Genomic DNA, 24,117 nt, shown 5'->3' on the forward strand with positions numbered 1-24,117 from the left:
CCAAAAGCATACTTACAAAAGAATTTTATGGGGGCACCTGGGTGGCTCAGTCGGTTAAGTGTTCGACCTTGGCTCAGGTCATGATCTCACGGTTTGTGAGTTCGAGCCCCGCGTTGGGCTCTGTGCTGACAGCTCACAGCCTGGAGCCTGCCCCGGATTCTGTGTCTCCTTCTCTCTCTGACCCTACCCCACTTGTGCTCTCTCTCTCTCTCTTAAAAATAAATAAGTGTAAAAAAAAAAAAAAAAAAAAAAAAAGAATCTTATGTGGGTAGATACAGTACCATCTGTTCAGTAGTGTATCCGTAGTACCTAGCATAGGCACTCTGTATTGTTAAATGAATAAATGAATGAGAATGTTGACGTGATGCTTAATGGATTATCTGCCAGAAGAAAGGCTAAGATATTGCAAGTCACTAATGCAATAAAATTGGACTTGGGGTTGGGTGGGAGGAAAGAGGACCTGAGTCAAGTATAACCTGGGCCACTGACTTAATCACTCTATAAATTTAGGCAAGTCACTTAACTTCTCAGGGCCATTTTTAGAAACTGAAGGAGCCGTGCTGCTTTTACTGAGTGATCTCTGGTTTCTCTGGGCTCAAATAGCCTTTGTCTTGGGTAAGTTATTATATTTCCAATTAGGAAAAGGTCTATGTGGCTTGACACATTAGGTTACCCCGTAGCCGGTCTTGGGAAACGTCCTCTTCTTGTTTTCTCTCTCACCAAAATGTACTCCTAGTCCAATTACCTCTAGTACTGTGAAAGGAATTTTACCAGAAAATAACCTGTAGTTTAAGCCATATTAATAGAATCAATTAAAGGTACAAAAAAAAAAAAAAAAAAGGATAGGCACACTTACAATCCAACACTGTCTAGCATAAGACCCAGTTTTTACTTAAAATATTTTTGTCTTTGGATGTTTCTATTCAGTCATTTAAGTCTGACCTTATGTTAGGCTCGTTTTTTTCCCTTGCCTCCCTTCCTTCCTCCCCTTCCCTTATTCCCCTCTCCTTTCATCTCAATCTGTCTCTTTCCCTCTATCTGAAACATATATTAGTGGTCTTTTTTCAACCAATCTCTAAAATCCAGTTTCCCTAAATCTCTAATGATGTTAAGTGGTCCAGCAGTTTCTCCAGAATGTGCTGCATGCCCATGGAACACTTTGATTATCTCTTTAGGTACATCTGCCTATTTGTTTGCCTAGCTCTTACAAGATTGCCTTCATCTCTCTCCCCTAACTTTGGTCTTACATGATTCTCTCCCTTCCTAGTACCCCTTCTTCTCTTGTGTGCCTTATACTCTTGGATTGTTCAGTTGAGGCTGGTCCCACAATCTTGGCACTCAAGCCCAGTCTGAGCCCTCTAAATAGATATTGTAACATAGATGCTATGTATAGAAACTTAAGTCCTGATCATTTGGAAAGCTAAAGTGGCAGATAATCTGAAAAACTGGAAGAGAGAGAGAGAAAGGGGGAGAAAGAGAAAGAGAGATGGGTGGGGTGGGGGGGGAGAGTACAGAGGAGCCTTGATTTATCCATGTAAAGTTTCTTTCTTTATAGCATGCAGAGTCTCAGCTTTCTTCTTTTTATGTTTTCCAGATTTTTAAAAGAAGTTTCATCCCCTTTGCTTTGTGTTCTTGAAGAGAAAAGGGAGGCTGTAAAATTGTAGCTTTTTTGAATCATCAGAGGGTCTTTTCTGCACACCTGCCCACTCTGAAATAATTGGTTTGTCTACTTTCACAAGAAGCAGTATTTGTATTAAAGGATCACTTGGCATCAATGCCCAAGTACAGATGTCCTATCATATAAGACTGTGCCTCATTCAGAAAACTCAAGATAGAGTAAAATAAATTAACAACATCTTGGCTCTGTGCTCCATTCACAACTGTTAATTTAACAGGGTTATGCTTCCATCTCTGAGCAGAGAGTTCCTGGCAGGGACAGCTGCTCCCGTGCCCCAGATTGTGCTGTGTGCATCCCAGTAGGAGTTATCAAGGGCAGCAGGATGGAGGGAAGGTGGTATTGCCTTAGAGAACTGAACAGTGTCGCAGCATGGCATTGGGGGGAGGGAGCCCAATGGGCTCTCCAAAGTGCTTTTCATCCACTCTTTTGTTCTTTGTGTGGATACATGCACAGTTAACTGAGGAAGAAGAACTTGTCTTAAAAATCTTAATGGAAAATTGTTAACCCTGCTTTTACTCTCACATGTAGTTAATTTTCAAAACTACCATCCACTAGCATGTTGATGAACCTACATAGCAACAGGCCCATATGCCTGTCCAAAGAATGTCAAATAGACCTACATTATGATTAGCAAGATCTGGGTCACTGGGACAGAGCTGGTATGACAGATAGAAAATATATTCCTGTGTTGGTCTGCTGTGGCTTACCTCCTAAACTGGAGTAGAGGCCAAGATCAGGCCAAAGTCAAGATTGGGGCCAAACACAGGATGTAGTATATGATAAGCACTCTTCTATTGTTAGTCTTTAGAAGGACATTGGCTGCATTGTTCACTGTTGTATTTCCCCATTGCCTAGAACAGTGTTCACAAAAGTGAACAAAAGTTAAATGTTCAAAAGTTAAAGGAAGAATGAATGGAGACTATATCTAACCATATGAGGGCACATTGGCAAGCAATGGAGCTATGTAGAATTTTGTGTACTTGCTTATACATTTCTTTTCATGACTATACTTTTTTTGCCTATCTTATGATTTAATTTCCTTATGGAAAAAAAGTTATTTGCAGCATATTTTATTCTATAAATGTTACAACCAAATGGTAAAAAAAAATTTTTCTGTTCTAGTCTCTTGCCTTCGGTACCAGGATGACTCTATTAATGATAATATCAAACTAATTTTAGTTTTAAATTGCTTTGGGAATAAGAAATTGTGATTTAGTGAATATATGCTACTCTTTCAAAAGTGGAAACAGTGTTTTCCATTCTTTTTTTGTTTTTCACTAAAAAAAAAAAAAAAAAAGGCCATTTTCTGTATTCAAATATTGAAGGTCTCTGTGTTGACTATTGATATTAGACCACATACAGGTCAAAGTAGACATCATTTTGTGACCAGCATTCTGAGTTGTCACGTTCCGAACAAATCCCTCAAAGCCCTGAAACTCATCTGCATTTTGCACTAAACTCTGATGTATTTGTTGTCTAAATCTGATACTCTTTGCCTCAGTCCTACTGGTTTCCTGACCAGACTTGAAATCTTGGGGAAACAAATAGACTTTTCCATGATGTGTGTGTGTGTGTGTGTATATATATATCTATATCTATATATAGATATATATAGATATAGATATATATAGATATATATAGATATATATAGATATATATAGATATATATAGATATATATAATGAAATTTATTGTCAAATTGGTTTCCATACAACACCCAGTGCTCATCCATGATATTTTTTGAAGCCATCACGTTTTTCACAGAGTCCCCTTTCCGGAACTCTGAAAAACCAGTATCTTTCACAGCTGTTTGATGAAAACCTAGGATGAATGTAATTTGAATTATCAAGGGACATCTTTAAAAAGGCTGGTTTAAGTTTGGTAATGAAGAGACATTGATCTGGGGAAAGAAATACATATAAAATAATGCCAGTCATTCTGGAAGGTCAAAAGGACATTGGTTTTCCCATCAGATAATGTGTTCTCTACTTAATTCTCCATCATGGAGAGAAAAAAGACTTGATTTGAATTTCCAGGGTATTGTTGACCTCTTCACTTCAACTATGGAGCCTGAGTGAAACTAAATCATTTGATGAATATTTGTTGAATGCTGTGATTTGAAGGAAAAGAATATCACTCCATCTCTTCTGTTTGTTTTTTTTTAAACCCCCCTTTTCTCCACAAAGGTTGAAAAAAATGATGAGGACCAAAAGATCGAACAAGATGGCATCAAACCAGAAGATAAAGCTCATAAGGCCGCGACCAAAATTCAGGCTAGCTTCCGTGGACACATAACAAGGAAAAAGCTCAAAGGAGAGAAGAAGGGTGATGCCCAAGCTGCTGAGGCTGAAGGGAATGAGAAGGATGAAGCCCCTGTTGCTGACGGTGTGGAGAAGAAGGAGGGAGAAGGTCCCACTCCCACTGACGGGGCCCCTGCCTCTGGCCCCAAGCCTGAGGAAACCGGCAAGGCAGGCGAAACTCCTTCCGAGGAGAAGAAGGGGGAGGGCACCCCTGATGCTGCCACAGAGCAGGCAGCCCCCCAGGCTCCTGTCCCCTCAGAGGAGAAGGCCGGCTCTGCTGAGACAGAAAGTGCCACTAAAGCTTCCACTGACAACTCGCCGTCCTCCAAGGCCGAAGACGCCCCAGCCAAGGAGGAGCCTAAACAAGCCGATGTGCCTGCTGCTGTCACTGCTGCTGCTGCCGCCACCACCCCTGCTGCAGAGGATGCTGCTGCCAAGGCAACAGCCCAGCCTCCAACGGATGCTGTGGAGAGCAGCCAAGCCGAGGAGAAGATAGGTGAGCAACCTCGAGGGTCCCATGCCACGGGTGGGTGGGCCAGAGGGGGCCTACTGGAAAGGCCAGGCCACCAGGGTCATTGAGGGAGAGGGGAAAAGTCTAGAAGGGTTTTCAAGAAATGAAGGGAAGCTGTGCTTAATTCCCCAAAGTGGCAAGACTACGAGCTAAGTCTGGCCACTTACATTCCCAAGTATCTCCAAGCCTTCGAGAGAACGCTGGCAGGTCTGTGTAGCTGCTGGTACTAGCGAGATGTGGCAATTATCTTGTTAACTGCATTGACATAAATAGTAAAACTAGGTAATCCTGGTTTAAAAAAAAAAAAGATTCTGTGTGCTGGATACACTTAGTTTAATAAGTAATTACTGAGGCTACATATATTTTATAGATGGGAATTAGCTAATGTGATTATTTGGCTCTAGGAAGTGCCTGGTTATAAGTACAGCCAACTCCCTATTGATCCAGATGATCTAGTTTGTGAATTGCTGGCAGCAAAAACATAATCTCAGACCACCTTTGCCTATCCCACAGTATGTTTCTGGGCATTCTCCCCACCATCAATTGGTGAGTAGTGTGAGTATGTGTGTGTACGCTCAGAGAATGTTAATTGTAACATGAATCAGGGTCAAACTAATTAGGAAAATAAGTCTGTTGACGTTGCCAAAAACAAAAGAAAAACCCCAAATATAGAACATGGCTGTGAAGTCAAACATAAATTATCATTTTATTATTGAAGATGCGACTTTCTACCATATGCATAAATAATTGAGGATTGACTATGATTATAAAAAGGAACTGGATTCTCTTTGGTTTGGAGCTCTTACTTGAAAGCTGGAGTGTTTTCACTATTATGGCCCAAAAAGCCTGTGCAGAATTGGAGTAGAGCATTCTCAGAGCAAGATCGATTTAACAGAACTTCACCTCTGGAGACTAGACCCATCTCTCACCCTAACCATCTGTAGTGGTGAAGGAGGTCAACAGTCTCCAAGATTTTTCTCTACCCTAATATGACCCATGAATACCTTTCAGCCTCAAAGATTTTAAAGATAAAGTTGCTTCTGTGCCAATTTAAAAGTTTGGGTTTACTTCTTTCAAACTTTGTGAACTTAACCCATGATGTGTCCAAGGACCCACATTTGGACCGGACCACATTGTGCCCTTGAGAAAGGACCTCCTCCAAGAGGGAAATATTTTGGCATCTGACCATTATATTGAGAAAGTAATCATTGGACATTCACCTTGATATTCATTTTAGATACAAAATTAGATACTACAATATGGCAGATGTTTATTTTAGATATTTTCAAGTCAACTTCTTTCACCTTAACCCCTAAATTCTGTAAGAAGCCAGACTATATTAATTATTATTGTTATTAGCATTCCCTAGCCCCAGACAGATCACACAACTCTTTTTACCAGTGACTCATTTTAAATCTTTATTCTAACTACATACCTGCCACAGGGGTCAGACCTTGTGGTTAAGAAGATGGGGATATTTCCCTAGAAAAGGTAAGGCACATGATGAAGAATGGTGTGTTGATTTTAATTTACTCAGCAGAACAAACCTCGTTAACTACTTTTTTGGTTGTTTTTTTTTTTGTTTTGTTTTGTTTTGTTTTTTATTGTAATTGCAGTCAGTTAACATATAGTGTTATATTAGTTTCAGGTGTACAATATAGTGATTCAACAATTCCATACGTCACCTGGTGCTCATCATGATAATAATAAATGTCTGCTGTTTATAAGCCACCTGGACTATGGTATTTTCTTAATCCCCATCACCTATTACACCCATCCCCCCCACTCACCTCCCCTCTGATAACCATCAGTTTGTTCCTTATAATTAAGAGAGTTAACTGTTTTTCTTTAGGTTTAAGGTTATAGTCTCAGATATGATGGCTGGAAATCACTTTATGTATGACGCACCACCTATTATGTTATTTTCGTAAATTTAAAAATTAATCATGATTTTAAAAACAAAATATTTGACATTGCCAAAGTCATATTTTTTAAGTTGCAATTTCTAACATTATGAGAATAAACAAAGATGTGATGTGATTTTAGGTTTGTGCTCATGATTTGGATCAATAGAAAGAGGGACTGCTTGAATCAATGAGAAGTCTAAAATTTTTAAGGAAATTCGGTTTCATTATTTTGCACATTATGGTGATTCCAAATGAATTAATAAAGTATTTTATCTAGTATGTGCTCAGTAAATGTCTAGTGATGGATGAATGAATGAAATTGACTAGATTTAATTTGTAGATAATAATTTGTTCACTCACTCTTATTCCTCCTGCAACCTGGCTTACTCTATTCACTATATTTGATTAAAAATGTGTTGGGTTTTTGTAAGCAAACAAAAACCTCAATTTTACAAATTCCAACTGAAAAAATGTCTCAATTAGTCTGAGTTTAAAATGTACATTGAAAGGTAATTGAAACTGTGGATGAAGTACTTGAAAGTAATCACAAAGGACACTTTATTTTACACTGCTTCTGAGTTTGGGGTAGGCATTGTCATGTTGGTTACATTCTGAAATGCTGCCTGTAGTTTCTATCCCGACTGATGTGTCTATTAGCCTTGCCTGCTGTTTGTGACAAGCACAAATTACCCAGATATGTGAATCTCAAGAATCACAGAAACTAGAGGTGACAGGGAGATCTATCACGGCATAGCAGGCCTCAATTCCCAGGAGCCCTGTACCACGTTTTCCTCTATCTCCCATTGGATTTCATTCTAATCCAGGTTAAAATAACAGTATTTCCAATTGAGCTCCACTGTCTGGAAACAGATGGCTACCCTGGGTTGCTGTAGGATTCCACGGTTGTCTGGATGGGTATAGAGAGACAAGCAGAGAGGGTGGAGTGGGGTTCGGGGCAGAACAAGTCACTCAGTAGAATTCAGGACAATAATTTCTGTCAGCAAGAGAGTCAAACAATTTGGACTAAATCTCATCACTGCTTTAATACAAATGGAAATGCTTTGTGAATTATAAATATGTTGTTTCACTTCTTTTACTATTTATGGGTTTATTACAGGTGGATGCTGTTTACATTAACCTTTGGAGTTGGTTAGGTTTTTTTTTCTTTCCTTTTTTTTTTTTTTTAAATCACCCAACTATATCTCCCTGTCTCTGCTTTGCCACTCTCCCTGCCCATCTCTTGATATGCCTATGACCAAGATACTTCAGTGCTTTTCTGATGATGATTCTTTTATAGGAGGAGTATTTAGGCATATCTAGGACCCTGCTCCCCTTTAGCCATGAGGAGAGAACTTTCAAACTGCCTTTAATGATAATGTTCTTGGTGTCTCGTGCTGAGCAATGTCACACTGTGTTCATTGGGCTCTCAGTGAAAGAATTTTGCTGTGTCTCTTCTCCATGATATCGTATTGACTTTCCCCAATAGGGGACTCCAGAATTTCTACGTGGCCATATGCAGTGATGCAACACTACCAGAGTAACCCATCCAGGTGGCTGGAAGTCAGAGAGCTTGACTAGGTGGTTGCCACAGGGTACTTGACTGATACTACTAACAGGTATAACTCTGAGTTACCCTAGGTTTTCTTTAGGTTGAACTTGGCTGCATTTTATTTTCATAATCTCATTGCCTCTTTCTATCTGGGATCGTCAATAATGATCTTAGAAACAGGGGAGTTTTATTTGTCTGAACAGAAAAATTAACTACCTCTTTTTTCTTCCCTTTTTTGCTTCCTTCCTCCTTCCCCCCTCCCTCTTTCTTTTTCTTCCTTCTTTCTTTTTTTTTCTTCCATTTATGTCAACTTTTTACTGTGTGTGGCGTTAGGATCACAAAGACGAGCAGATATGGCCACTGATCTTAAAGAGTCCTGATCCAGTAGTGGGTGTGGGATGAAATTCAGAGAATGGTGTTGAAAACAATCACAGTAATAATATCGACTCCATTAAATTCTGCAAGAGGTATGGAGGATGCCAAAGGTATGGCAAGGCACTGTGGAGCAAAATATGAATGAGACACTGCTTCGTGCAGTTTGAAGCATGATAAAAAAAAGTTTTTATGTAATGTGTGTCTCAATTGCCAAACTGTTAGCAAAAATAATGGATGCAAAAGTTATAGTTTCTGGAATCATAATTAAGTGTAAGAAAATGAAATACCCAGCCTGTGTTTCTGGATTTGGGGCAATTCTTTATGCTCTTCCAAACAAAATTTTCCTAAGGCCCAGGGTAACCATCCATAATATTTTTAGCTCTCCAAAAGACAGATCCTCGTCCATGAAGCTCTGTGTTAGATGTGAGATTTCCAGAGGATATTTACGCTTACTTGGCAGGGCAACTCATAAGCAGTTCTGATTTGAGATGTGGTTTCAACCACGTCCCAAATTTATACACAACTCATAAAGAGTGAAAATTTGGGTTATGAAAGCCCATAAATGTTGTCTATAAAACGTGGGCACTCCGTCAGATACTCAGTGGCATCCTGCTTAAAAACTGTTGATTATTAAGTTTTTATGGAGCATTTTTATACTGCTAGAGTAATCATTTTTATTGGCTTTTCTTGACAGCAATCCACTGGCATTCAGTAATATTTTCCTTTCTGCCTTTACATTCTGAGAATAGAGGCAAAGTAAATGCATATTCTGCCCACAGACACATTCAGTGACAAACCAAGGGGTCAAACTGATAGAACTCTAAATCCTCACCTTAGTTTTAGCCCTGGAGTTCTTTACATCTCTTTCAAGGTGCTGTTGTATCTCAGTTCCTGCATTTTCTCTTTTGCTTAGCAGTTGCAACCACTTTCTGATTATTGTTGGGCAATCCCAACCAGGACTTTCCTGGGCCATCCTATATCCTGTGTGCCCAGTAAGGTAATGTGGAGGAAAGAACGCTGGACTGGGATAAGGACACCAGGGTTCTATGTCAATGTTTCTACTAACCAGCTGTTAGATTTTAGGCAAGTCATTGCTTTTTGCCTGGCTTGAGTTGGCTCATCTTTGAAAGGAGGGTCTGGGAGAGTTGGTTTTTAAGGTTTTTTTTTGAGATTTGAAATACATAGTTTTTATCATGGGTAGCACTTAATGAGGATTTATCAAGTGCCTGACCATATGCTGAGTGCTGTCTGTGGATTATCCCATTTAGCCATCAGAAACACTCTGTGTGTAAGTACTTTTACAGATGAGGAATCTGAAGTTCAGAGAGATTGCAGCACCTGATGGTTGTCAACAGCCAGCAAGTGGCTGAACCAGGGGCTGAGCCCTGACGGCCTGATTACAGAGGTCATGCGTTGAACCCTGACACTCCTGCAAGTATTATTCTGAAAGAAACGAAGATGAGAGGGATATCTAAGAGCCGCCTTCTCATTTGTATAATTAGACCTATAAGACCCTTGTCTAGGAATCATGAGTGATTACTTTTACAGATGAGTAACCAATAATTAACCATACTACCTGATCATAATTCCCTCACAGCTCCATCACCCCCCAAATTATTGGGAATAGTAAACTAGTTCTGAATCTTGGGTTCCTAGTGTGAAAATCCTTCAAGTACTGTTTTATTAGGCCCAAGAGAGCTATAAAGATCAGTCAAAATTGGCTATTCTTGACAGAAGTGCTACTAACTCCATTTCATATGCTGGGAGAGCTGAACATTGGAAAGTGAAATTTTCAGATCTCAATCAGACAGAAGCGATTTCATGTGTTCCAGGTGATCCCTACTCTGAATTTGGCTTATCAAAATTAGTATCTTTTAAAATTCTTATTTATATCTTTTTCCTCCCTTTTGGCAAGTACATTTCTAAAAGGACCCTGATACCTTTCTATTTATGATTAAAATAATATAAAGAACTTAATGGAGATTAATAGATTGAAGAGCCATCACTCTCTCTTCATTTAAAAAAAATGTAAGCTGACAAAAGACAAGAGATGCTTTAGAGTCAAGAAACTCATACTACGAAGGCTTTTACGTATTCTATGACCTATTTTATTAGCTCGTATTAAATAGCTACTATTGCCTCATAAACAAAGCTAATAATCAGAAAGGCATGTAAGTAACTCTGCTAATTTTAAAGTGATAAAACTATATTTGGAGCAGAAAATGAAGCCGTATTTCTTAAAATACAGAATATTTTCAGATGCTAATGTATATTCATCAAATATATTTTCTTTTGTCTGCACATATACCCATGCACACAGATTCCCAGAAGGATTAAAAGGAGGAGGAGACAGAACTAAAAGCCCCAAGGCTTACACAGTCAGTCCATTTGGCTAAACGTGGAGAGAAAGCAGAGCACTCAATCTAATGGACTAGAAAGCACTGAGTGGTCATTACTCTTATTTCCTTCTCACAATCATAGCTTCGTTAAATAAAGAAAGGAAGGCTTTCTATAACCAGACATAAAAGGGAAGAAAGGAGGAAACCAATGGTGCTCCTTCAAGCTACAGGACCTGAGCCCTTAAAGATCCCCCAAGATGATGTTTTTGCAACATGCATAAAGAGGAGGGAGAGGTTTGAAAGGATGTATAAGTTTTGCCAGCCCTCTTAGTCCTGGGTGAATTTTGCGTCATAATAAAATGACTGAATCAGGTGCTGAACCTCGTATCAATACCTATCATCAGGAAAACTTGAATCTCTGCCTTCTTCTAAATAGCTTTAGTCAGTTACTGATCTCACAGCAATAAAGCTTGGCTCCCTAAGCTAATAATTTATTTCTGGGCTTATTTAAAAGAGTTGCCCATAAATTTTTTTCATAAGGCTGATGAATAGAATCCATGTTTTTAATAGATCTAATATCTTATAGGAAGTATCTGGTGCCAATGCTCTGTATTTTCAGCATAATAGACTAAACACCCCCTAAAATCAAGGGACCTGGGTTTGTGTTCAGGTCCTGCTGTGATTCCAGGCCAGCCCTTCTACCCGCTGGGCTTAGTTCCAACACCCACAAAGTAAGTGTTGCTCAGCTAGGTTTTCTCTGCCTCTTAGCTCCCAAAGGCAAGTATACAATGACTGACTAAAGAGGAATCTTTGAAGTGTGGGCACATGACCTCTTATTCAACCATGCTTGATTTCCTGCAGGGCCTTATTTTCTAAACTATTAGCCAAGTGGGTTTAGGGGACAGAGCAGTAATAAACAGCTCTAAAAAGAGGGGCAAAGAATCCAGGAAGAGTCAACTCTAAGAAAGCTTATGGTTATACTGGAGGCCAAGGAGACTGCAAAACAAACTCAGTGAAATTTTCTAACCCACCTTATACTTGAGATTGAAAATGAGGAGTTGACAATGATGTTTTCTGACATGGTTAGACTCTTGCTTATACCCCTGCTGACTCTGTCTCTAAGATGAAAATCTACAGCTATCGTGGCCATAATTTACTGTCAGTAGTTTCACTGTCTTCTTAGATGTAATTCACTATTTATTTTGATACCTATCTTATTTATTAAAATAATTAAAACCACTTCAAGAGTATGTAAAGCCTTGGATTCCTGTGTACAGCAATGGTTGCATCTGATAGGCAATTGTGGTTGATAATTTTAAAAATTTTGTCTGTAGAGTGTCACTAAAACATAAGAATTATATGGATGGGCCTAATACAACTTTCCTCCAATTCTTTTATGTATTCTACAATCACAGTAATTGGATCTTACACCATTAGTGAAATTAGCTAACAGGCCTAAGTGGTTAGAATTGGGCTATCATATATTCCAAGAAAAAAACAGTTTAGATGACACACAACTTAGTTGTGATTACTTAGCAGTTCTCACACATATTTTCAATCCTCAGATCACAAATTATAGGAATGTAGAAGATAAAACATTCCAGTTTGATCATCTCATACTATTCTATTTGGAATAGAGACTACCATTCCTAAATACCGTAGGAAGGCTAGGTGCCTTTTCTTGTAAGTCATGTATAGTATTCTTTCCTGGAAGTGTCTATATAGTCAAGTAAGTCCTGAGGCTAGCTTTTTTTATTTTAATATCTTTTTCCAGTATTACATAGTAGAATAGTTTGGATTTTGTAATAGAAACCAGAAACCATTCACCTAAAGTGATCCCTTCTTGCTGGTGCATGGTGGATGTGTGCATTTCTCAGATAGAGTGGGGATGAACATTTTTATAGCCCTGCCAGAATATTCTCTTTGGGATATGAAAAGGTGAAAGATTTAACTTATATATGCTTAAGCATTGTATCTATGCTTGTAGCATACTCTTCTGCCAACGCACTAGCACATGTGTGTACACTCATGCACACACACATACACACACATACACACACACACACACACACACACAGATCTGACATGTAGGGAAGGCCTGCCGGTGAGTTCAGGCTGTCAGAGAAAATCTGGAAAAATAATAAACTACATACATGTGTTTTCACTCTTATGACCGTCAAGAAGTCAGAGGTGAGGGGAGGAGGTGGATGGATGGCTCCGGGAACACTGTCTTTCCGAAGATATGTGTAGAGAGCATCTCTCCTTTCTCTGCCGGTTGTGTTATTGGAATGTACAGAGAGATGGGGAGAGCTAGGAGTCAGGACTAAGGCTATCTATGATGAAATTTATAGTGTGTGAAAATTAAACTTCTGTATAAGCTAAATAGGAGGAAATAGTCCGGGAAGACTTCTTGGTGTAGAGGTTACCTCTGCTAAGTCTTGAAGGACAACATGTATCTACTAAAAAGGGGGTATTTTTTATTTAAAAAAAAAAAAAAGCAACTTGAGAAACTACCTTTCATTCAAACTCACACAAAAATCACAATAACTTAATTCAAGTCATAATTCAGCAGCAGCTATTGAAGATTAATCCTTAGTGGGAAAGGTAGCTCCATGGTATGTTCTGTTTATTGTCGAGTCCCTGACACCTATAACAATGATTGGGAAATAGAAGGCAGCCAGTAAATACTTGATGAATGAGCTAAGAATGAGTGAACAATGTTATTACAGTAGAGAAAGTCCTAAACTGCCCTAAGAGACTGGATTCTAACCTTAACACTCTGGGCAGGCAAATTCCTTGCATTCTTTGGGAGTAAGTTTACCCTTTCCTAGAACAAAAGTGTTGGACAGAGGATCTCAGGATCACCACTGTTTCTAAAATAGCTCAACAGTGCCCATGTTATGACACATCCCAACCTCTATGCAGATTCTAAGTGACAAGGGGAGGCAGACACTGGCTTAAACAGAAAGCTGTGCTGCTGTCAACCTTTCTTGCTATTTTGGAAGCTGAATACAGAGCTTGCTGGAAATTTCGCTGTTACTCAGAGGCATACGTCATCCCTGAGGTAACTAGATTTCAAACTGTTCAGAGACCAGAGTGAGCATTTTGCATTGTGTTCAGAAGCATATTGAGAACTAGAGGAAACCAAAGCGGCTCCCTTCTGAAAGCAGGTGATTAATTTCGTTCCAGCCCCATGAGTGACCTGTGTGGGGCTTGTGCCAGCGTGTGACAGGTACAGCCGGAGAAGGAGTGATCTGCCAGGTTCTTTGGCTCCTTTTCTTCATCTGACATGTTTAAGTAATTTTCACAGGGTGTTAAGAGTCTCCTGAACCTGCTGTGCCCCCACGATAGGATGAATTGTTAATATGTTCCCAAACCCACAGTGTTGGGACAGAGACCAGAAGACAGGCTTCCGCACTCCTGTTGCTTCTTTTCCTTCCCCACAGTGCTATAAACATAATTATGTATAGCTTGTGAGCCATTCAGGCTATAGGCCATGAAGGATGTTGGAGTGGGAGTCTGAATAGATTTTTTCCCCACATATAAACTCAAACTTGAAGCAATTGTCATGTATTTGATAAAAAGAAGACAGGCCCCCACTGTATGAAACTGTCTCTAGTCCATTCGAAAGGGCTGAGAAAGCCCAGAGTTTAGCCATGAGTTTGCAGTATTTTCCCACTGGTGTAATTAGATTGTTTTGGAAAGAAAAGCAGCAGTGGAAGATGTTTGTTTCCCTCCTTCCTTCTCTTTGAACATGGAGGGCTTACCTATACTAGGTGGAGAACAGAACCTGGCTTCTGTTAGAAAATACACGTCAGTTTCCTCTTTCTTACCAGTTTTTAAAAAAGGAAAAGCAGAGGGTAAAAATGAAGGAAAATCTTGTCACTTTCTGGTTTGCTATTTATGCATGTTTTTCACCCCAGCAGAAAGGTAGACCTTTAAGATGTAACACTGTTTGGGGGCTACGCTGAGAGCCGTCTGGATACAAGGTTCATGCAGTTGTCAGATTACACATTGCTTTTGAACTTCTTTAAAGGGAAAGCCTCTCTACTTCCCTAACATCCTGATAAAGCAGGCTTTTGCAAGAGTACCTCACAATAAATGAAGAAATCGGTTTTCATGTTCAAAAGTCTGGAACTCTGGGTGTGTCTATCACATCAGAAGTCACCATCATAGGATTTGTTTGGTATATGAGCTAGAATGAGCATTTATCATATTTTAAGGTATTAAAGAATAATCTTTCTCCTTCCCACTCTCTCCCTATCTGCATTTTAGTCACTGTCTGGCCATTGCCATCTGAGTTTCCTGATGATTGTGCATGGATATATATAACAATGTAAAAAACAAACAAACAAAACAAAACAAACCCAAAACATGTATCATTCGGGATTCACGGCTCTATCAGATATCTGCAGTGATATGCTGGTCAGCTGGCTCTCCAAAACAAAACAAAACAAAACAAAACAAAAACAAACACCCAAACTCAAAAAGCCTTGATTTGTAGTATTTGCCAATTTCTGTGGTACAAATACCCTGATTGTAGCTGATTTCAGGCTACCAATGTGTTGTCATTGAACACACAAACGGGCAGCGATGCTAACAGCTTACTTTCAGTAGCCAATGTGAGCCAGCTCTATCATACCCCAAATCAATATATTCTAATAATGTAATAAACTTTACTTTTGGTGACTCTAAAATACTGGGACAGTAGTTATCAGCTCCCAGAGAGTGTGTCAGTATAGAAGCACATAAATATCTGTTTATAACACTCACAAACATATATAGGTATGCGTATATATATGTGTGTGTGTATGTGTATATATATATATATATATATATATATATACACACACATACATACATACACATATATATGTATATATATATCACATACATGTATGCCTTGAGAACTAGTTTTAACATTTGCAGTAATTTCTGTTATGCATTGTACATTTATCAAAGGTTAAGGAAAAGGGTAAAGTTTAGAATTGTACCTGCTATACAGCTAGAAAAATAGTTGTTACTGAAAGGATAGATATATTGCCCTCAAAAGTGTGATCTGAGCTGCATCCTCTTAATGAATTGAGAGATTTTTATCTTTTCAGAGGTGAATTCACGGTTTGGATTGAGTTGTGATCATTGCTGACATTTCCAGCCCTTAATGGAGAGGAAGGGTTGCCTCTTTCCTTTTTAGTGAGCATGATGCTTTTAATTCTAGGCAAAGCTCTGTGAAACAGTGAAGTCATAGAAGGTAGGATCAGATTAGTGAGTAATTATTGAAGACAGATGTTTTCAAAATTTTTAGCCAGGGTATCATTTGTTCAAATGAGTTTCAAATATATCTGTAGGAAACCCCCACACAGAGCTGAGCCAGTTGACAATGGCAGGGGGAAATGATGGCTGGAGAGACCCAGGGCTCCTTTTACTTTGCATCTTTCCTTCCCCTCTAAATAGACCTCTGGGCTCTGAAGTGTAAGTTTGAAAAATACATGAAGAAATCTCTCTCTTGTTGGCTTTCTACACATGTCCAGCAAAATGGTCGATGTCAGGTTCAAAACTGTTGATCTCACTCATGGCAGCTGGTCTTCACAAGTATGGATAACTGGAGCCATATTGATTAAGTAGTAGATTATGCGTATTATTTAGAAGGTCAACATAACTCTCCCCATCCCCACCCCCCATATTATAGTCCAATTGTTTAGGCACAGATAGAATTGGTCTGAGTAACCTCTCGGCATGGTGTTGGGTACATTAAACAATGTCCTATTTTATTTTGATTCCAAACAGTGTTGAAGTCATTCAAAACTTATTTTATAAATAATAAACCCAAGGAGAATTTATTTTCTAAAATCTTGTTTTAAAACCTTAAATCGGTGAATTTTGAATTGTGTTCTTTGGAGCCCTGAAATTCCATGGAGTAGCACCTCAGAAATGGTTTCTGAAAATTGGGTTGTTTTGCGGGGCCAGGCTGGCACAAAGATCTGGGTCCTCCACTATTCCATAATCTCCTTTACCTCCACTAATGGTTTCTGGATCTTGGTAAAATTTTGACATTCTAACTAATAATACCTGAAAATTACTGGTCTAAACTTAGGGCCAATTTCAAAAGTCTTTGAGTTTTGGCATGATTCAAACTCAGTTGATTTTAATCAGAACTCCTCTTTTCATTCAGGCACCCACTCTATATGTAGCCTGAATTCTTTATTTTACCAACATATGATCTTCCCAGATATATTATGGGAATTGCTCAAATTCTAATTGTTCGCATTCAAATAGGAGTTGTTGAGATTGTTCAAATTCTATAAGAATTTGCTCACGTTTGCAAATTCTACACAAATGGAAGTTAGGTGACTCACCTAGGGTTACTAACCAAGGCTAAGTAAAATTACTGCATCTATAACTTCTGGATCTTATTTAAGGGGACAGACTAACAATGCTGTAATATTTTTTCGTTCTTCAATTTATAACATAATTTTATAAACAAAACATTCTCTCTGGTGAGAAACCACTTAAGGAACTCCATATATGTAGTTTTGAAATATCTACCAAAAAAAAATTTCTAGAAAGCCAAAGTCTGTCTCAAAAATTCTAAAACAATCTGCCACCCTTCTTTCTTCCACTTCTCAGCCCTAGTGTATAATAACTGTTTGTGCCTCTGTCTAAAAGGATGCCTGAAATGGAAAACACCCATGGGTAGCCAGGCCAGTTCTTATTTTACTCCAGAGATTAACATCCTAAATGTCACCTGAATGATTAAAATCACAATGTGAAATAACCCACCTGGATAAAAGGAGTAGATCCAATCATGGAATGATAATCTTAGGCTTAGGGTTTCAGGGTTTGATTTCTTCTTAGAATTTCTAATAGATTACTCTGAAAACCACTCGTACAAAGCTATAAATGTATACCTATCCATATAAATACCCTATAGAAAGCCTTCCAGTGTGTACCTTTAGAATGAAATCTAAAGGATTACCATGCCTACAAGGCCCTGTATGATTTGACTTCCGCTTATTTCACTGATCTGATGTCTTTCTACTCTGCCCTTCTTCACTCTTCTTTAGCCACACTACATTTTTAATGTCTCTAGGACACACTTCTTGTTCCTATGTCAGGGACTTTGCACTTGCTTTCTCCTTTGATCTTCCCTAGCTGTCTCTTAGCACTTAAGTCTCCATTTGGATAACCCTTGCTCAGAGAAGACTTCCCTGACCATTTGACCAGAGCAGCACCACCCTGGCCAGCCCCATCAATTCTACCACATTACCCAATTTGTTTTTTCCATATCACTTTCAGTGCCTAATAAGATGTATTTATCTATCTAAAATGAGTTATTTAACTCTCTCTAGACTTCCTATTCCTTGAAAGCAGGGACTTGGCATTTTTCAACACTGTAGTCCCAGTACTCAGGATGGAGCCTGGCACATAGATAGCCCTTGATGGACATCACTGATGAACTAATAAGACAAATTTCACCTATGGAGAGATTTCTCTTTGTAAACAGCTTGAGAAAGAGAAAGAATTATTTCAGTTTTCAAATTTGAAGACCCACAATAAAAGTTAAGAATTTTTAAGGCAAGAGTCCAGTTGTATTGCCTAAGGCCGACTTGTTTAGGATTTATAAATCAGGAACCTCCTTTTGATGACCTATTTCTGAATATCAGCCAGTCACTCAAGCAGTTTGCATCTGGATGAGGGTGTTTGGCTCAGAAGGGAAATTGATTCAAGTATGAGAAGAAGTTTGGGCCCCAGAAAAACCAGATGAGGTGTGGGTGATGATCCTTCATGGAACAAAGAAGAAAGAAGAGGCAGAAGGGATGAATAGGAGAGGCTAGAAAATAGGAGAGGAGAAAAGAATAAGAAAAGTCAATGAGGACCAGAAATGGAAGTATCAGGGGACCAGAAAGAATAAGAAAGGAACTAGAGGAAGAAGAGAAGGTGGAAAAGAGAAAGAGGAAAGTTTGAAGCATGGTAGATGCAGGACTTAAGGGGCAGAGAAGAGCAGAGGAAGGGCACTGAGCTAAGGCACAAGAGATGGGGGTCCTGTAGCAATGGACTGAACATGTTTGCTGAATAGGCAGGCCACATTTACCTTCCTCTCTGATAAAAGGATATGGTTTTGAAGGTGTCTTCCATCTCTAGCTCTCTCTATTCTGATGTCACAAATAACAGGCCTAAAGAGCTCCTTAGCAAATGGATTTTCTGTCTCTGAGCAGATCTAAGTGGCAGATGGGGCCAGCTCCCCAAGGAGAACCCGCCCCCACCCAGCCTGGGCTCACTATTGTTAGAGCCCTTCTACGGCAGAGTCAGTCCCCAGCCAGTGCAGGCTCCGCCACCAAGAAACACTGCCTCCGCTTGCTTCCAGGCAGCAGAAGGAAAGAGGAGTTGAGAGCTTCATTACTCCGCAAGTTTAAATGGATGGCTACTTTCATACTGACCCATTATGGTTTCCAAGGCATATTTCTGAAAATTTTTTTATGTAGAATGCCCCATAGGCAAACAGTATTGAGTCCTGGGTTCATTTCCAGGTTTCTCACAATGTGGCTTTCATGATTTGTTTAACCCCCAGTCTATTCATTCATAAGATGGAGATAATGCTACCCTCAAACCATTGTTGTGAGGATTTGGTAATATAACATATTTAAAGAACCTGGTAGAGTGTAAGTCCTCAGTGAACATCGCTTTGCCTTCCCTCTCTTCTGATAATCTGAAATAAATCGTTCTCATGCTCCCCTCTGCCCATAGGGACATCCCCTGGGCAGATCTTCAAATAGAAGCAAGGATTGTCTGTCATCTGTCCATAGGTAAAATAGTGGAAGAGATTCTTTCATCCAGAAAATAAAATCTTTTTTTTTTTTGGCAACCCGAAATAAATTATCTCAGAGTATAAAGTACTACAAAAAAGTGTACTGCTTCATAGATACTGCAACAGTAGACAGACAATTGCAACAGCCATGAATTTAGCCAACTCTCTTCCTTAGAGACTTGGCAGTGCAAGGGAAAATCACAGGTGTTAGAATTGGACTTGAATGAAAGGCCCAGTCTCTAACTCGCTTTATGCCACTAGCTCAGTATCAGTTTTGTCAGCTCCAAAATAATATAATACCCTCATTGCTGAACTTTGTGGTTGTTAACATTAAATAGATCACATGTAAAGTGCCTATTATGGTATTTTATTGAACACATAGTAAGTACCTAATGGAAAGTCACCATCGTTTGCTTTCAGCTAAAGCTATCAGGAAACTTTTTTTTCCCATGGCATTACATTTCCGATTTTATAAAGGAAATTAATGGGCAAATAGGACATGTTTTATGGCCAGCAAGAGAGACACATAATGATTTGCAGTCTCTTCTGGGAGTCAGAGACTATTCTATTTGGTCTACCTTTTAGCTCAGCAAGATTACTGAGTCCTTACATTATCAGTAATGATTGAGCCTGGAAGTCAGCCAAGGCCACAGGTAGTGATGTTAGGATTAATTTAGGCTCTATGTAATTGGTCCCTTAGAAACTGTGATCTAGGGATTCAATAGAAACTGTTGGGGTCCCTTAAGGGAAATCGCTAATACACTCTTTCTAGGTAGATACCAGCTATAAACTGTGACATCTTGGATTTCAGTCTTATAATAATTCTTAGACCTAAAAGGAAACTTAAAAAATCGCCTAGACCTGGCAAATGAGTGGGCTTCATGAGGGTCTTTTAATCCCCTGAAATCATTTGCAACATGTTATATTAAGTGTATATATGGATGACATTCTTGTGTCCTTGTCTTTCATCAGATACTCAGCTGGGACCATCACACAAAAACATTAAGATCCACTGTACTCAAACAATCTTCAGGAGAGGTTGTGTAGATGTGTGTTTTAATGAAAGATGAAACATGCTAAGGGATTCAGGTTGCATGGTCTGCCCACGGTCACACAATGAGTATCAGAATAGAGGCTATAAACACAGATGTCCCAACAATTGAATTTCCCTGTCATTCAATTAATTTTTATTTTTAGTATGTATAATTTCCATACTGCACTAGGCACAATGGGGGATATAAGTGTATAAAGGGAATAGTTGCTGTCAAAGAAAGTTACAGTCTGATTGAAAAAAAAGGTAAGGATCAGTAAAGAGCAATGTGTCTGCCTGCAAGCTGCAGTCTGTAATTGAAGAGAAGGAATTCAGAGGTCAGATTGGTGAGTAGGGTCCAAAGGAAAGAAATGAACGTCACTATGGAGTATTGGTGAGGATATTGTCCCTAGTAGTTTATGTCCATGTGGGGAAGGTGGATATGCTGGACCTGCTTATTAAAAAACCTTAAAGTGCTCAAAGGACTTGACAGTGCAAATGAATGGAGGGTGCATAGAGGGTGGTTGAAGGTTCTGTCTTACTATTATTATTTTTCACCAAGAATGACCCTGATGTTTCTCTACAAGAGCATCTACACAAAGCACAATCTACACTTAGTAATTCACTTCAAAGACTAGTAATAATTTTAGTTTATTCCTTAAAGCAGGTTAAATGAACAGTCTTTAGTCTGAGTGTTTAATCATTAAAGAAGGACTGAAAAATAAAAATTAATTCAGGACAGCTTAAAAGTAGGACCCAGTCACAATAGGTTGTACCCACCCTACTGACAGCATTGCTGTCACTTGCCGGGAGTCATTTCTTCCTGGAGAGGAACTCCTGACTTAGCATTCCACCCAGGCTCCAAGTCTGGGAACGGAATTACACTGGTGCCCTCTGCTGGGCAGAGATGGGAAGTTCAGCAGGAAACAATGGTGTCCTGGTCTTTGCAGTGTGGAGACTGAGTCCCTGATTCTGAGCCCAAGGCAGCCTCCCGGCTGGACCCATTTAGTGTTCCTTACAGCCATCCCAGTCAGGTATGCTCTGGGATCATGCCTGAATTCATTAACCAAAAACAGTAATCGGATTTTTATTGTAAGGAGGTTGTCAGCTAATTTTTAAAAGTCCAAGAAAACTGTCCCCTTTTCCTTGACAGTTTGAGAGCTGGACTCTCCTTTCATTGCACACAATACCATGACTCATTGTGGGTGGTGGCCATCTTGCTACAGAACAATACCTCCTGAGAGGCCAGTGAGAGACTCTGAGGCCATTTTTTTTTTATCCTGTTCAATTGTTGTGTTTTTGTTTTGTTTTGTTTTGTTTTGTTTGTTTTTTTAACGGTGGGTAAAGCACATTGATATTCATCACTGATTTCTTGGCTCAAATAATTTGAATTAATGCCATGGTGTTAAATTAAATTTAGAGTGTCTACTCTGGTGTTCCTGTAGTACCCTGCTCAGCTGATTTTTCACTAGAGGTGAAAACACATTCAGTTGTAATTAAGAAAGGGGTGGGGAAGTGCTGAGAAGGGAAGCAAAAGAGAGAAGAGTTGTGAATTCTCATGTGTGCAAATTGGAGGTGAACTTCTAAAATAACACGATGGGGGGAGTGGAATGAAATGATCACTTCTAACCCTCCACTTTTATTTTATTTTATTTAGGATCAATAGCAGGGACATGGAGGCCTGCCTCCGGTTTCCATAACAACCTGGCTATTGAAAGACTGCAGGCTCCACAAATCCCCAATTATCAGCCTTGCAGGGCTTATTAATGGAGCTGAGGATCTCAGTGAGGCAGGCAGCTCATTGCTGGCACGTGCCTGGTGGGCTGGCGGGAGGGTGGAGGCGATAGGAAGGGGAGATGTGTGGTGAGACAGCAGCCATTTGTCCCCCTGTCACTTAGGGGGGGTGCAGTCATTCAGGAGGCTGTGTGAGCATCCCTGACGCCTTGAGTGGCCGAGGCTGCTGCTGCAGGCAGCCCAGAAATCAAAGTGGAGACAGTTTTTTTTCCAGCCCCACCCCGAAAGCCATCCATCTGGAGTAAATCCATATGAATATATCATATGCCCCATATGTTTATTGAGCTCCTATAATTAATTGAGGCTTCCTCAATGGTGACTTTATTTTTCTAATATTAATACAAGCCTTAATTAGCATGTGAAGCCAATGTGTATTTGCTTCGAATGCATATTTGGTAGCTCTGAATTACTCAATCTTTGGTCTGATGCTCGCTTATTAGGCCCTCACCAAAGAACAACTGCGATAGCAACAATAATAGTGATAGCAATAACAGTGTAGATAACATTTATGTGTTTTGTACCAGACTGTCTGCTGTGACCCTCTGATGAGCAGTATCACTGTCCCTTTTTAGGAAGAGAATTTAAACATCTCATCTCAGACACATGGCTAGTGAGTGTTAATACATCAGGGTCTCATTTCTGCTTTCTCTATATAATTACTTTTATTTTCCCCTTATTGTTAAACTTGGGTGTCCTCAAGATAGAAAAGGAACAACACGTTTATAGTAAATTCTGTGTTCTCCATTGTGATTGGGGAATGGAACATTCTGATTAATCAAATGTTTTGATTAATAATTGCCATCTGAGTCGTAATTGGATTTTCAATTGGGAAAGGTTTGGGACATAATAAAATACACACAACATTAGAAGTGTAGTAATTATAGTCATAAAATGCTTCAGGATCATTATACAAATGTCAATTTTTATTGTAATGCAGAAGTCTTAGTTGATAAAGATGTCTATTTGACAGAATACCAGATGAGCTGTTTTTGTAGCATAGACATATCAATGCCTTAACACTTTTGAGTTTTATATATTTAGAAGTACTTTATGAGAATCACCACTGAAGCCTAATGTGATCAGAAAAAAAAATATTTGGGGATCTTTCAAAGTTAAAGAGTAGTAGTGCTTGGAAAAGCTCAAACTCATTAAACATTCTGGATCACTGTGTATTTTATTAAACTGTTTTTATTGCACCAAAACGTTACACTATGTGTATGACACATATAAAATATGTGACACATATGAAATATGACATTCCCTTGAGGTATGTTTGATCCAAACTACCTTGAGGTAGTTTGATCCAAATCTGTCATAAAGCACTATAAGTAGATCAAGGTTAGCAGAGTTTCCCTCATAGCTGCTCAAACAACAATTTTTATTATTTTAGGTTCCAGAACTGATGATAGAACAAGGACCCTATCTTACTGAGAATTGTAAGAAGTGACGATAAAGACTATTTTAATTAATACTTAGTACATCATCTATGCATTTTATATGTCTCATACACTTTACAGCAACCCTATGAGGTAGGTACCGTATCCCCATTTTATAGACAGAGAAATCAAGGCACAGAATGGTTGGGAAGCAGTAGTTACCAAGGGCTGTTTATCCCTTGAGTCTGTATTCTTAACCAGAGTTATCTATACTGACTGTCTACAAATTTCTTCTTAATCTCTCTTGAGTGCACAACAACCACACCTACCCTCCCACCCTCCACTGAAACAACTTTTACCAAAGTCACGAATGACCTCTACTTTGCTAAAATCCAGTGGTGAATTCTAAGGCCTCACCTTCTTTGGCCTACCAAAAGCATTTGGTAGTTGATC

At 39.2% G+C, this 24,117-nt stretch overlaps 1 protein-coding gene across 2 annotated transcripts in view; it reads left to right on the forward strand.

The window, feature by feature from the left end:
• The window catches only part of GAP43 (growth associated protein 43), a 126,514-nt gene that overhangs the window by 78,062 nt on the left and 24,335 nt on the right, over positions 1 to 24,117 (forward strand). For both annotated transcript variants that reach the window (XM_019448072.1, XM_019448071.2), the window contains exon 2: positions 3,864 to 4,473. In XM_019448072.1, the coding sequence (XP_019303617.1) occupies positions 3,864 to 4,473 (610 nt within the window). The remainder of the gene's footprint in view (positions 1 to 3,863; positions 4,474 to 24,117) is intronic.

The sequence above is a fragment of the Panthera pardus genome, unplaced genomic scaffold (genome assembly GCF_024362965.1).
Source record: "Panthera pardus isolate Hobbes unplaced genomic scaffold, ASM2436296v1 HiC_scaffold_16, whole genome shotgun sequence".
In the NCBI taxonomy this organism is placed as follows: Eukaryota; Metazoa; Chordata; class Mammalia; order Carnivora; family Felidae; genus Panthera; species Panthera pardus.